Source organism: Tauraco erythrolophus, chromosome 5 (assembly GCF_009769465.1).
Source record: "Tauraco erythrolophus isolate bTauEry1 chromosome 5, bTauEry1.pri, whole genome shotgun sequence".
Lineage (NCBI taxonomy): Eukaryota > Metazoa > Chordata > Aves > Musophagiformes > Musophagidae > Tauraco > Tauraco erythrolophus.
Window position 1 is genome coordinate 30,636,011 of NC_141469.1, and position 14,159 is coordinate 30,650,169.

Here is a 14,159-nt window from a genome sequence, read left to right on the forward strand (position 1 = left end):
TGGAGGTCAGTATCCAGAAGACAGTTCTGCAGTTCTTGTTCTAACGATTTTTTTCCTGGTCCCACCCCCCTTGTCTCTCCCTCAGCTCCTCATTGTGTGTTGAACACAGGATAACTTTGCCATGAGCAAGCTTTATGATGTGAATTTCAGTACCATGTCAGATTCTCCTAACGGCCTTTATGCTTGCTTTCCACCTCTCCCCACTTAGCAGTTCGCTGTCTGGTGGGCAGGGACATGCACACCTACAGTTACCGCAGAGTAGCGCCTGTATGCTTTTATGCTTTTGTAGATCCACAAGTATTTCTAAGCTGAAATTTCTCTGCTCCACTTTAGATTCCTCTCAAGTTGTTCAGCTCTGACCTGTTGGAATCTGGAGATGAGTTGGAGAAGAGAACTGCTTGTCTGGAATTTTGTGTTCTCTGAAGATGGCTGCTTGTGCTGCAATTCCCAGTGATTCCTGCCCCCACACTAAGATTGCCTTGAGAGTCAATTAGTTGCTTTCACTTAAACTTAATTGGGATTCCTTCATACTATTCTAGTTTGGTAAGCAGGAAATGGGGAAGAATGAGGCTTCAGGCCCAGCTGTAGGTGTCTGAGGCTCAAATACCCAACTCTGGGACTTGCCCTCCAGCTTTGGACAGAAACTGGTCACTCAGGAATGGGAATCTTGGAGAGGGGGGCTGTGTAAAGAGAGCAAGCATTACGAACAGGTAATCTTCTCTCTTCTTTTCTTCTAGCTTTGGAAGAACATTCTTCTCAGATACTGAGAAATCTGGACTTGTTAACAGTGTTCTGCCTGAAGGAATACAAGGAATTGGTATTTGTAGTTTCCTTGCAATTGATTTTTTTGGTATTGGTGCCTCTTACTTTTTCTGTGGTTTTAGATCAAGCAACAGCATGAGCACAGTAAGTATTTTAATCTTTACAGTATTTGCAAACCTGATTGCTAAAACGTCTTGTTTCTGGTACCTCTAGAAAGGTTTGTAAGTGTTTGCAGTAAATACACTGGGACATAAGCATAGGAAAAGTTAATGTAACTTCATGTTCTGTGACACTTCTGATTTTTAATCTCTCGGGGTGCTAGCAAGAGTTCAGAAATGCTTACTTAGAATGTCAACAAAACCCTTGGGTCAGCCTGATTCTGATGGTGTGCAGGAAGCAAACATCTGATGTAATTGTGAATAGACTTCTCACTTGCAAACCATCACGATAGGTTTTTTCTTTGTGACCCAGCTGGTAAGAGATCTGGGGTGACATCTTTTCCTTGATGCGATGCGTTGAGGTAGGAATGACCCATGCCACTGTTCTTGGCATATTACAGCCTTTCTAGGGGGATGCTTTGTGTATCCTTGTGTGCTTTCATTAGTGCTGCAAAGATGAAGGCCACATTACTTAGCAAGAAAATGCTAAGGTTTTGTTCTCTCTCAGGCTCAACGAAAGCGCCGTGGAGGAGCGGTTAATTCTAGGCAAGCTCGGAAACGAAACAGGCTGACAGCTTCTACTGCAGAAATGGCTTCAGAAGCAGAGCCAATAGAACTTGAAGAAAGTGTAAGCTTTATTTTTAGCTTGGTAAGAACATCAATTGCTTCTGGAGGGTTGGAGTCCTGTTTAATGTGTATTTTTTCCACGTTCTAGGCCCTTTACTAGGGAGGAAGGGAAACCTGATTTTAGAAAGTGTCTAGTATCGCATCTATGAACAAGTCTGCTGACAACTGGTTTAGTTTGTTACAGAGGTGTGATATGTTCACCACTTCTGATAGATGAGTTGTATAAGAAGGGTACTCAAGAGCTGCTCAAACATCTGAATGTGCGTTCTGATGAGCTGGGAGTCACTGCAGCTGTTGCTTCAGATAGCAGCACACTAAGTTTGGGAGCTCCCAGGTTTTAAGAAGATAAGGAAATGTTTGTCATCAGTCGTGTCCCATCCCTCAAGGGAAAGGCAGTTACTGGTCAGTACGTTTTTACACTGAATTTAAAAAGACTCCTTGGCCTCCTAAATAGGTATTTAAATTGCCTTCTGAAATTGTAGGAAAAATTAAAAGTAACTCTTGGTCTCCAGGTAATTATATGGGTTTTTCTGGTTTTGCTGTGAATTTGACTATGAAAGATTGGAAGAAACATGAGACAGGAACATTTACAGCATGGTACTGTAAAATTATTCTGTTCCATATGATTCCTGTTTTATTCTGTGTGATAAACATTCTCCTATATAAGATGAATACCTTGTTGCTATGTAGCTTGCACAAGCTGTTGTCCTACAACAGAACTGGATGAGGACCTCAGCTGCTGTTCCTCCTGCATTCAACTTGCAGAAGACAGTAGTGATAATGCTCTATGTGGACTGTTAGGGGCAAAGCTTGAGTCAGGTGCTGGATAAGTTCCTGAAGAGAGGAGGGGTAGGGCAAGGTTGAATCATACCTCAGCCTGTTACGTAGTAACAGGCAATTTTCTTCCTCTGCAACCTCTGATCTTGTTTCTAACGTTCTGTTTTGAAGCTGGTGAAGAAGTAGTAGATCTCACGTGTGAATCATCTGATCCTGTAGTCGTCGATCTAACTCACAATGATTCCGTTGTGGTAAGTAATGAATGGCACACTCATCTAAATCTTGTGGTCAACTTAGGTTTGTCTTGTGCTTCCTGATAGAATCTGGCTTGAAGGATGTCAGTTCCAGGTTGACTTGTCAGTGCATGAAAGCCATGTGTTACAGGTCAATACTGAAGCTGCTCTGGAAATGCACTTGCAGATAGATAGAGGGTAATGTAAAATACGTTTTTAGTCTAGAACTTTGGGAGAATATATACCAGTCATGAGTAATGTGACATAAGGGGATGCAATTTAAAGTTGGAGCTATGATAGATTTATCAAAGATACAGGCCAATAATTTAAATCAAAAGTGAAGGAGATAACAATTAGTCTTTGACTTCACAAGTAGTAAGTGTTTAGCTGCAACATGGTTTTAAGGTGCTCCTGTTACAGATGCCAAGCACAACTGGAGCTGACCATGGTACAAACTAGTTGAGTTCATTATTCCAAGAAGTCTTAAAAGAATGCACTTTTCTTTTTACTGCTATCTTTAAAACTAGAATAGCATTCGATCCAGTCCACAGTGTAGTTTATAACCTGAGTTTTGGGGTGCTACTGCTGTTGTGCAAACTAGAAACAAGCAGCAGGAATAGCATGGGATATGTCATGCTGGGATCGTTCCTGAGCCTTTGCGAAGGAAGGGCCTCAGACTTGATGACATCATCTGCATTGCTCCAGCTCTAGTTCTACCAAAGACAATAGCAGTTTGGGTGTGTGTTTGTTTTTTTCCTTCAGAAGCTGTTAATATAATACCATAGAATCATAGTATGGTTTGGGTTGGAAGGGACCTTAAAGATCATCTAGTTCCAATCCCCTGCCATGGGCAGGGACACCTGCCACTAGATCAGGTTGCTCAAAACCTCATCCAGCCTGGCCTTGAACACTTCCAGGGATAGTGCAGCCACAACTTCTCTGGGCAGCCAGTTCCAGTGCCTCACTACTCTTGAGTGAAGAATTGCTTCCTTAGATCTAATTATAATCTACTCTCCGTTTAAAGCCATTGCCCTTTGTCCTATCACTACACGCCCTTGTAAAAAGTCCCTCTCCAGCTTTCTTGTAGGCCCCTTTTGGTACTGGAAGGCTGCTAGAAGGCCTCCTTGAAGTCTTCTCTTCTCCAGGCAGAACAACGCCAACTCTCTCAGTCTGTCTTCATAGAAGAGGTGTTCTAGCCCTTGGATCACTTTTGTGATCCTCTTCTGGACCCACTGCAACAGCTCCATGTCTTTCTTGTGTTGGGGACCCCAGAGCTGAACGCAGTATTCCAGGTGGGGTCTCACAAGAGCAGAGTAGAGGGGCAGAATCACCTCCCTCGACCTGCTGGCCACGCTCCTTTGAATGCAGCCCAGGACACAGTTGGCTTTCTGGGCTGCCAGCGCACATTGCCGGCTCATGTTGAGCTTGTCATCCACCAGCACTTCCGAGTCCTTTTCCTCAGGGCTGCTTTCAATCCATTCTCCGCCCAGCCTGTACTTACGATTGGGATTGCCCCGACCCACGTGCAGAACCTTGCACTTGGCCTTGTTGAACTTCATGAGGTTCTCACAGGCCCACCTCTCCAGCCTGTCAAGGTCCCTCTGGATGGCATCCTTTCCCTCCAGTGTGTCCACAACACCACAGAGCTTGGTGTCATCTGCAAACTTGCTGAGGGTGCACTCAATCCCACCGTCCATGTCACTGACAAAGATGTTAAATAGCACCGGCCCCAGTACTGACCTTTGAGGAACACCACTGGTCACTGGCCTCCGCTTGGACATTGAACCGTTGACCACAACTCTTTGAGTGTGACCATCCAGCCAATTCCTTATCCACCAAGTGGTCTATCTGTCAAATCCTTGTCTCTCCACTTTAGAGACATGGATGTCGTGCAGGACAGTGTCAGATGCTTAGCACTAGTCCATGTGCAAGTGTGAATATGCACTTTTTGTTGATATCACACCTGAATTTGCCTTTTTGGAGGAGAAAGAGGGCAAGCATCTCCACCAGCTGAAATCAAATGAGGGGACTGAAACTGAGGAGGAGGGAGGAGGCTGTTCAGGTGGGTCATGAGCTGCCTCCATTTCTGTCCCTTTGCAGCAGTGTGAGCAGAACCAAGGGCAACCACCCCCTTATTTTCACAGCAGCAGCTAATTTACTGCTGCTTTTCATATTCTTCATCAAAATAAGAGAGTGACACCTGCCATTCTTAGCTTGTTTTGTTGCGATTGCTGAGCTTCTCTAGTGTTTGTGTGTAAAAGTGGGGGAGCACACCAAAGTCTAATTGTTTTTTCTTTTCTCTCCCTTCCCATATGTGTTGATGCAAGATTGTTGAAGGTGAGTTGACATTTTACAACTGGTAACGGAATAGTTCTAAACTTGATTCTCTTTTTGTATTTTTGCAACAAACTTGGGCAGCATGGATTGAAACTGCATTTACCAAAAGGCAAAGGACAGCGCTAAAGTATCTGGCCAGTGTCCTAGAGAACGGATCCAATCTGTGTTTGACAAGTCGCTATCAGAGCTTGTAGAAAGTGTCTGAAGTAAAATACATTACAGCTGCTCAACAGATGTTTTCTTGTTTTCCAACTACAGAAGTTCTGTAATATCAAAGTTGAGACTAATCTCAATTAGTACTTAAATATCTGCTTTGAACGAGAAAATGTTGGAAAACTTTTTTTAGCCTTTATGACAATGAAGGAACTAAAAAAAAAAGTTTTATGATCGTAGTATTCACCTTTATTATCTAGTCTAACACACTGAATTTATTGCGCACAAGTATTAACAAGTGTGGAATTTTTTTTCTACTATTAAGTGTTACAATAGTTAGAGGTATAAAGGTGTTAATCCTTTGCATCTTTCAGACCTTGTCTTGATCATAGTGTATAAGATGTATTAGTATGTTGTTAGCTGCTTACGTAGAAGGTAATCTGTTCTGTGCTTTGAATCAAGAGCAGGTGAAAAATACTTGCAGTTGAAGTTGTAGCTGAATACTTATGGAGGAAGTAACTTCAATGTTGTGGCTATGTAATTTTGATTGATTAGTGTCTGATTATTGGTATGTGTACACTAGAGTTGCAGAGATAATTATTGCATGCGGTTTCTAATTGTTAAAAAGAAACAGCAGTTCTTTAACCTTTGAATGTTACAGACCAGGCAATTATGTGTTTGGGTGGTTTTTTTAATCCTTTTCTCTTGGGTGATATAGCTCCATTTTCAAGTTACCTTAATTCAGGAGGAAGATGATGAAAATTTCTAAGGAGACACTGCTTGAACTACTTTTATAACTTCCAAGTATTGTTGCTTAAAAAAGTGATTTTATAGAAACTGCCTTTCAGTGGGGAAGTTTGGTTTAACACAGACAAAAAGAGTGAACAGTTTAGCACCCTGCCTGGGTAGAGCAGTGAGAACGCACAGCAACTTCATGATTTAAGCATCTCTTCTGTCACTTCAGAAACTTGCTGAACAAAGCCTTCTGTGTTTTACCAGGCCTGCTTGTTGTATAGGTGCTACCTTGCCATGCTACTTGGAAACTTAACTTCAGTGTCCGTCTCGCGCGCTCTCGCGCGCCCCCCCCCCCCTCGCGCTCTCGCGCGCCCCCCCCCCCCCCTCGCGCTCTCGCGCGCCCCCCCCCCCCCCGCGCTCTCGCGCGCCCCCCCCCCCCGCGCTCTCGCGCGCCCCCCCCCCCGCGCTCTCGCGCGCCCCCCCCCTCGCGCTCTCGCGCGCCCCCCCCCCGCGCTCTCGCGCGCCCCCCCCCCGCGCTCTCGCGCGCCCCCCCCCCGCGCTCTCGCGCGCCCCCCCCCCGCGCTCATCGCGCGCCCCCCCCCCGCGCTCTCGCGCGCCCCCCCCCCGCGCTCTCGCGCGCCCCCCCCCCGCGCTCTCGCGCGCCCCCCCCCCGCGCTCTCGCGCGCCCCCCCCCCGCGCTCTCGCGCGCCCCCCCCCCGCGCTCTCGCGCGCCCCCCCCCGCGCTCTCGCGCGCCCCCCCCCGCGCTCCTCGCGCGCCCCCCCCCCGCGCTCTCGCGCGCCCCCCCCCGCGCTCTCGCGCGCCCCCCCCCCGCGCTCTCGCGCGCCCCCCCCCCGCGCTCGCGCGCTCCCCCCCCCCGCGCTCGCGCGCGCCCCCCCCCCGCGCTCGCGCGCGCCCCCCCCCCGCGCTCGCGCGCGCCCCCCCCCCGCGCTCGCGCGCGCCCCCCCCTCGCGCTCTCGCGCGCGCCCCCCCCCCGCGCTCTCGCGCGCGCCCCCCCCCCGCGCTCTCGCGCGCCCCCCCCCCCCCGCGCTCTCGCGCGCCCCCCCCCCCCGCGCTCTCGCGCGCCCCCCCCCCCGCGCTCTCGCGCGCCCCCCCCCCCCCGCGCTCTCGCGCGCCCCCCCCCCCCGCGCTCTCGCGCGCCCCCCCCTCGCGCTCTCGCGCGCCCCCCCCCGCGCTCGCGCGCGCCCCCCCCCCGCGCTCGCGCGCGCCCCCCCCCCCGCGCTCGCGCGCGCCCCCCCCCCCCGCGCTCGCGCGCGCCCCCCCCCCCGCGCTCGCGCGCGCCCCCCCCCCGCGCTCGCGCGCGCCCCCCCCCCCCGCGCTCGCGCGCTGCCCCCCCCCCCGCGCTCGCGCGCGCCCCCCCCCCGCGCTCGCGCGCGCCCCCCCCCCCGCGCTCGCGCGCGCCCCCCCCCCCGCGCTCGCGCGCGCCCCCCCCCTCGCGCTCGCGCGCGCCCCCCCCCTCGCGCTCGCGCGCGCCCCCCCCCTCGCGCTCGCGCGCGCCCCCCCCCCTCGCGCTCGCGCGCGCCCCCCCCCCCCCGCGCTCGCGCCCGCGCCCCGCGCTCGTGCGCGCGCCCCCCCCGCGCGCGCTCTCTCCGCCCCTCCCCCCCAGCAATTCCTCAGCGTGGTGTGGTAGCGTCTGTTAGCAGGTGTAGGAAGAGATAGCTTCCCTTTATAGGGGAGATTTATTCACAGGTAGTGTAACTATATGAAACTTTTGACATAGAGGATCTTTAAGATCATGTTTGAACTGTGTGTAGGGTGAATGGAGCAATGTTTTGTGTTGATATGTAGCAGAAAATTCACGATGTCTGGAGATGTTCAGCTTTAATATTTAGTAAACTAGTTTGTTTCAAGTTGCTTTTAACCCAGTTGAATACGGTCCATTTAAAATACAAACCGTTACAGACGGTTGCATTTCAAGGATAGTTGCAGGGATACACGTATTATAATATATCTAACTTAGTAAAATTAAATTACAGAGAATCAACGGCAAAGGAGAAATCTCAGACTAAGAAGCCAGCGGCAGTCAGACAGCTGTGTACTGAGTAGTGATGATGAAGATGAAACAAGAGACAATGATGTGTACATGACAGATAAAGTGTCTCGAGAATTGAGACCGCTGGAAGATGAAACTGCCAGTTCAAAGTACGTATGCTTTATGACCTACCGAAGGTTGAATTTTGCTTTTCTTGCACGGGACTATGTTATGTGCTATAGCCTGGCTTGTCTTTGAAGTCTTAACTTATTCTAGTTAGTTACCTCTTTCAGTGAGTACATCATCACGTTTCGCATGCTGACTAAATGATACTGGTTGCCCTTTAGGATGAAAAGCCAGCCCAAGACAGACGTACAGATTTGCATACAGCCTTAAAGATGAATGTGGGGCTATGGCAAGGAAAGAGGTGGTGGATGCTCCATCCCTGGTGATGTTCAAGGCCAGGTTGGACGAGGCCCTGAGCAACCTGATCTAGTTGGAGATATCCCTGTTCCTTGCAGGGGGGTTGGACTAGATGACCTTTGAAGGTGCCTTCCAGCCCTAACGATTCTATGATTCTGTGATTAGTCACAGGTCATAGCTCTTAGTGTATTGCTTTTACTTTTTATGCAAAGCTCTAGCAGTGATGCTAGATATGAAAATACTTTCACTGTTGTAGATGAGGCTTGGTATCATGAGAGCAGCAGGCAGCAGCCTGGCAGATTCCAGTGAAAACTTACACTCGTTCACCTCCTCTTTTACACACTGTGTCAATTGACTGCCTTTTTCTCTTGAATGGTACTTCCCAAGGTGTACTTGCAAGATGATTGTGGAGGTAATACTGTGATGGCTAGTTTTTTTCTGTCTCATATATGTGCTTTGAGCCTTTTAGATTACTGGAAGGCAATGCAGGCGAGAACTAGGGTATGGAAATTTTGGGTGTCTTAAATGTGCCACTCAAAGGGTTTATAGTATTCTAAAGCATAGTGTGTTTTGCCAATGCATTTGTAGATTATTTTTTAAAAATTTTGGTCCTTAAGTGTGCAGGGGAATAAATTCCACTGATTAGTTAATATGAAAAAAATAATGTTTTGTTCCTTCAGTCTCAAGCTTCTCTGTTAAAGAATGTGCCTTTGTTCTTTGTTTAGGTAAAGCTAAAACAACTCAGTGCTGCAGCACTTGACATAGATAAAAAGGAACTGATGCTGGAGAGTGCCACAGAGCTGTCTACAGTGTTACTCTGTGGTGTTAGAGTGCTCTTGCTGATGTGAAGGTTATCATCAGTTGTAATTAATTACTGAGTTGGTGTTAACAGCTGCTGCATAAGGAATTTGAGCAGTAAAAAATAGGAGAATTAATGGAGTTAAATTATGTATGTGAAACTAGGGGTAGATGTTGGTAGTGCTCACTGCTTGAATTTAAGATTACGGCATAAAAGATATCTCATGCTTTCTATTCCACTTTAATAAACTACGAACTGTTGTTTAGCTTGGTGACATAATAAAGCCAAGTGTTTATAGTGAAGACTTATGAAAGCAGCTTACTGTGATGATTTCAAATAGAGATGAATCTGTAAATAGAAGTGACAGGAAACTCTGATGGAGAATATTATTCAGCACTTAAGGTATGACACGCTCTTTACACAGAGTTGCTATGACTGTTAGTAAGTGTGCATGCAATCGTGCTGTCCTGGAGGCTGAAGGCAGGAGAGGTACATCTGTAACCGCAGCTTGGTAACGGCCACAGAGTCAGTCTGTCCTTCTCTGAACTAAAAATTGTTTTTTGAATATTGCCTTGTGTTAGTGTGTTCCTGTCCTACGTTTTATAAGGAAGGAGTTCTTGGTATGAATATGTTACTGGGCTGGGATGTTGCTAAATTACCGTAGGGGATGTTTTGATTTCTGACAACCTTTTTCACTTCTAGAAGGAATACTTTGCAAAGGACAGCTAGGTGCCTTTGTTACAAGGCTCTTATGACCTGTAGAAGATTAATACTGCCATAGGTATACTGCACAGTGCTATAGGCTGCTGTTACTTGAAATAGTAGAGCAGCTTGACCAACTGCATCTTCCCCCTAATGGAAACCAATGGACTGTTTCCTTTACTTAAGAGAAACTTTAGCTACCTTTTAAATGCAACAGCTTCAGAGAGCTCAAGATGCACAGGGATCTTCAGAGGAAGAGCATCCTTGCTGGTCTGTGTGGCTGGATGATGACATGATGTTGTACGTAGTGGTAACCCTCAGTGCACGGTGAACCTAATGGATGCATCTTCTCTCTGGTTTTGTTCTCTCTCCCCCCAGGCCGTCTGGTACCGTTAGCTGTCCGATTTGCATGGATGGTTACTCAGAGGTAAGGATCCACAGGTTGTCACAGATTCTTTTTTGTCAGAGGGAGAACGGGGCAGAGGGTGATCTGCACAACTCTGTTGGGTTACGTGTGACGCTACAGACAGCCGATGTGAAGGACAAGCCTTGGATTGAGGTGAAACTGATGTGTGACTCCAAGTCATTCCTTAGTGGTGTACAGAGAGGGGGCAAAGCTTCCCAAGATGGCACTGAAAGATCTCTGGGTTCCAAAGCTTCCCAAGATGGCACTGAAAGATCTCTGGGTTCCTTCTTATTATAGTCATAATATACTGATTCCACATACTCCAAGTCCTGTTTTCCTGGTGCCAATAAACCAGCAAAGTTGATTTCCTTGCTCCAAATACTTGTTGTGCTTTCTTTCCTTCCAGATTGTGCAAAGTGGACGACTGATTGTGTCAACCAAATGTGGCCATGTCTTCTGCAGTCAGTGCCTCCGTGATTCCCTTAGGAATGCCAACTCTTGCCCAACTTGCAGGAAGAAACTCACTCACCGACAATATCATCCCATTTATATATGAGTACTTCTATTTCTCAGGACAGATGCAACTGGATTTTTGGGGAAAATGCCATGTTTTCAGTGCTCTGAAGGTTTAAAGAGCAGCAGGTTGTGCACACATCCAAATAAAATGGATTTTTTGGAGAGTAACTTGTACATACATAGACAGCTTTTTATGGTCCAAGCTGCTGCTTGTTATGTCACTGGTTATAACGTTAAATTTATGACTGTCTCTAAACTGGATCAGCAGCCCATGTCAGAAAGGAAGCAGCTAAACCGTTTCCTTCTACTTTTTTAATGCTTAAATAAGAGGGGTCTGAATATTTTGTTATTTCTTACTCTGTAAATTATTCTCAGCATCGCATACAAGTATGGATGAGTAATCTTCCAAAATACAAAGCAGCGATTTGCCTTTTCGTTACTCTTTGGTTTTGTCCTGTACGAAGCTCATGACTATGTTGCTTTCTGCTATACCATCTTTGCCCAAGCAGAGTAAAATCTGACACGATGAATGGCTTTATCCTAAATCAATATGACATTGGCAACCAGGATCCTGCAATAAAAATCACCCGCTGTTAACCAGCAGTCAGGTTTTCTAAGCAGAAGGCTCGAACATGGAGATGTCTTTATGAACTCCACGAGATGGAAAATACGTCGACAAACTGCAACATGTACAATCTGAAAATACTTCGTTGAGGGTTTGAACTGCCACGAATTCCTGCCTTTGAATCACAGCACTGAATTTGTTTTCTGATGTGGTGAGATGATCTCTTGGGTTTGCTGCTCTTCTCTAGCACTCTCTCCTGATAGCTGAGGAGAATGTGGTCTTCTCTAGGCTTGCTAGTGATGAAAAAGAAGCAAATGATACACTTTGCTCTTGTCAGCTGAATACCAAACTCCCTACAGATCTTCTTACTGCATGGAGCGTACGCAGCGGAATGCTTAAAGTTCAATGCGTCCCCTTCGCTGTTCTCTTCAGCTGTTAGACTGACACCTGACTGCTTTTAGCCTGGTGCATCGGAAGGAAAATCGAATTGTTGTATTGCCATGGATTTAGGAGGCAAAGGCTTTAAAGGAGGTTTGGTAGCAGTCTGGACTTGGCAGCTTTTTGGGAGAGAAGTTTTATCTCCCTTTCCCCTGAGGGGAAAAAAAAATAGATAGATCTCCTAGGAGAGAGCATTCCTCTCTTGAAGCAAGGCAGGGATATGCCAGTTTATGCAGGGTTAGCCAGTCACTTTGTTTTTTTTCCCAGGACTGAGTTACCAATGTCTGCTTTAAACCTGTTACAGTGAAAATCTGCAAGCTGATGTGGACTGCCAGATGAGCTGATAGAAACACGATTCTAGTAATTAAATGTAGATGAGATGAGTAAAATCTGTATTTTAAGATCCACATCTGCAGTAGCCACATCTATGAACGCTGAACTTGTCTATTAAAAAAAAAGTGCAAAACTACATTTCAGATGCATTTTGGCAGTTGGTTGATTGGAGTGAACCATTAGAAGCACCATCCTGTGCTCCGGTGCGGCACAGTTGTAGGATGCATTTAGTTACCATTGATCCCCGAGGCGTCTTTGCTAACCTGTCCTGGGGATCTGTAAGGAGCCTTTAATAAAGGTGGCTCTTCTGATTAGCTCTGTCACAGTTCTTTGTTGAAGATTGCAACCCAAAAGGAAAGGGTTTTTTGTTCTTTTTTATTAGGATGTTTTGCTATGTTTCCGGGTGTCGTACTACAGAGTTTTGTTCCCTAAAGGCTGGCTTAAGAAATGCAAGACCTTCCCTACCCTCGTTTGGAATAGCTCTGCTTCAGCCCTGGCATCGGGAAGAGGCAGTTGCTGCAGTGTGGCAGTGGGGTAACTACTAACAAGTTACACACAGTTCCTTACTGTGTGCTCCCATCGGTAACATAAGCTGCAGCCAGGGACTACAGCAGCCTTAGGATGATGCAGTGACAACAGCGGCTGGCACTTGGGCCCAGAAGCACACAGGAAAGATGAAACGGTACTAAAGGTTGCTTAAAGCATTAACTGCATGAAGAGAAGGAGGCCATCACTAAAACTGGCACGATATTTGAGGGCCACTCAAACAGCTTTCTCCCAATAGCTTAACAAGGGACAAAGAAGAAGGAATTCTGGCCAGTTTTCTTTGGGTGGCTGCTGTACGAGAGGGATGATAAGAAGAGGGTTTAAGGGATTACCTCTGGGGATGAGGGCGAGTCACGTATCTGTGCATCTTTCCCAGTGCACTAGCCGTAGCCTAAAACAGCTTCGCACCAAGTCCCTCCACGGAAAGATCACTTGACAGTTTGTGTCTCAATAAAGAAATCTAATGGGAATTCAGACACCACAAAGTACAAAATGTGTAACAAAAGTTTTTAGCTTTTGTCTACCTTGTGAAGTGCCACAAACGTGCATCTCAAAATGAATTTTCATCTCTTAGTACATGGAAAAATACTAAATTGTGTTACAGGCTTTATTTTAGGGAAAAATACCTAACCAGAAACGCCTGAAATAGAGTTCTGTTGATGTTTTGCAGTGGCAAGAAGTGAGAGAGACTAGAAAGACTTTTTCATGATGTAAATGCATGTCTTGTTGTATATAGTTCAATTTTCCCTGTATTTAATTGTATCTATGTCTGTCTGTCCTGTCTCTGTTGGACTCTGCTGGTAGGCAAACAGTTCTTTTAGCAGGTGCAAATAAAACTATCAGTTTGATCAATCAGAAGCCGACGTGGTTTTCCTCACTCTCTGTTAATCGATTTGGGGGGGGGGGGAAATCCAAAATCCCCCAACTTTGTACTTCTTTTGGCCAGTGTGTGTTGTACGGGGAGAGGGAGAAAGGTGCTGTCAGGGACAGGTGTGATGGGGGCTGACAGGGTGCTGTCCTGCTTGAGACTGGGGCAGTGGGGGGCTGTGGAGCTGGGCTCAGCAGTGGAGGGAGCTGGTGCCAGGGAGCGTTGGCTTTCAAGGATGACTAGGTGTTGGGGTGTCTCCCTGCTGTCAGGGTGTTGACAAAGCTGATGTTGCCTGTTGCATGTGCACATCACGTATGAAACACTGTGCTGGAGAGAGGACAAGGAGGAGAGAAAGTCCCTCTAAAGCTTATTTTCTTTCTCTTCCAAACAAACAGCCTGAACAAGATGCTGTAGGGAACCTACTTGGTAGTATTTCAAGCTGAATGTGCAAAGAGAACTCGCATTTCTGGGCAAAGAATGTTACAGAGGTGGCTGCCTAGATAACAACTGCACTTGCCTAGGTAACAACTGCATGAGGATGCAGGAGATAAAGACAGTTCCTGACTTCCTCTGGCAGGGAACAAACTGAGCCTCGGTCTCGTATGTCCCAGTGAGAACAGAAGGCGATTTGCTCACACCTGCTTGAAAAACTCTTGAGCTCCTGTCCATGTAAGCGTAGATGTTTGTTCTAAAAGCATTTCCTGGGCTGGGTAGCAGAAATCTGAAAGCAATCCAAACTGGTGAGGTTCATATTTGGGGAGGGGGTTCTGCATAACAGCTGTGAAAATTT

General features: G+C 47.2%; 1 protein-coding gene across 1 annotated transcript; it reads left to right on the forward strand.

Annotated features, from left to right (window-relative positions):
* Positions 1–774: 774 nt before the first annotated feature.
* Positions 775–13,359, forward strand: RNF4 (ring finger protein 4). Its single transcript, XM_086611576.1, has 7 exons — positions 775–906; positions 1,429–1,546; positions 2,496–2,575; positions 4,885–4,894; positions 7,778–7,943; positions 10,076–10,124; positions 10,510–13,359. The coding sequence occupies exons 1-7, from the start codon at positions 898–900 to the stop codon at positions 10,657–10,659; spliced, it is 582 nt and encodes a 193-aa protein (XP_086467702.1). The 5' UTR covers positions 775–897; the 3' UTR covers positions 10,660–13,359.
* Positions 13,360–14,159: the final 800 nt, after the last annotated feature.

What these genes read in the sequence shown, in the direction of transcription:
- RNF4 (XM_086611576.1), top strand. An exon ending in GCCAATAGAACTTGAAGAAA is followed by an intron (nt 1,547 to 2,495) that starts GTGTAAGCTTTA and finishes TCTGTTTTGAAG; the next exon opens with CTGGTGAAGAAGTAGTAGAT. An exon ending in GCATGGATGGTTACTCAGAG is followed by an intron (nt 10,125 to 10,509) that starts GTAAGGATCCAC and finishes CTTTCCTTCCAG; the next exon opens with ATTGTGCAAAGTGGACGACT.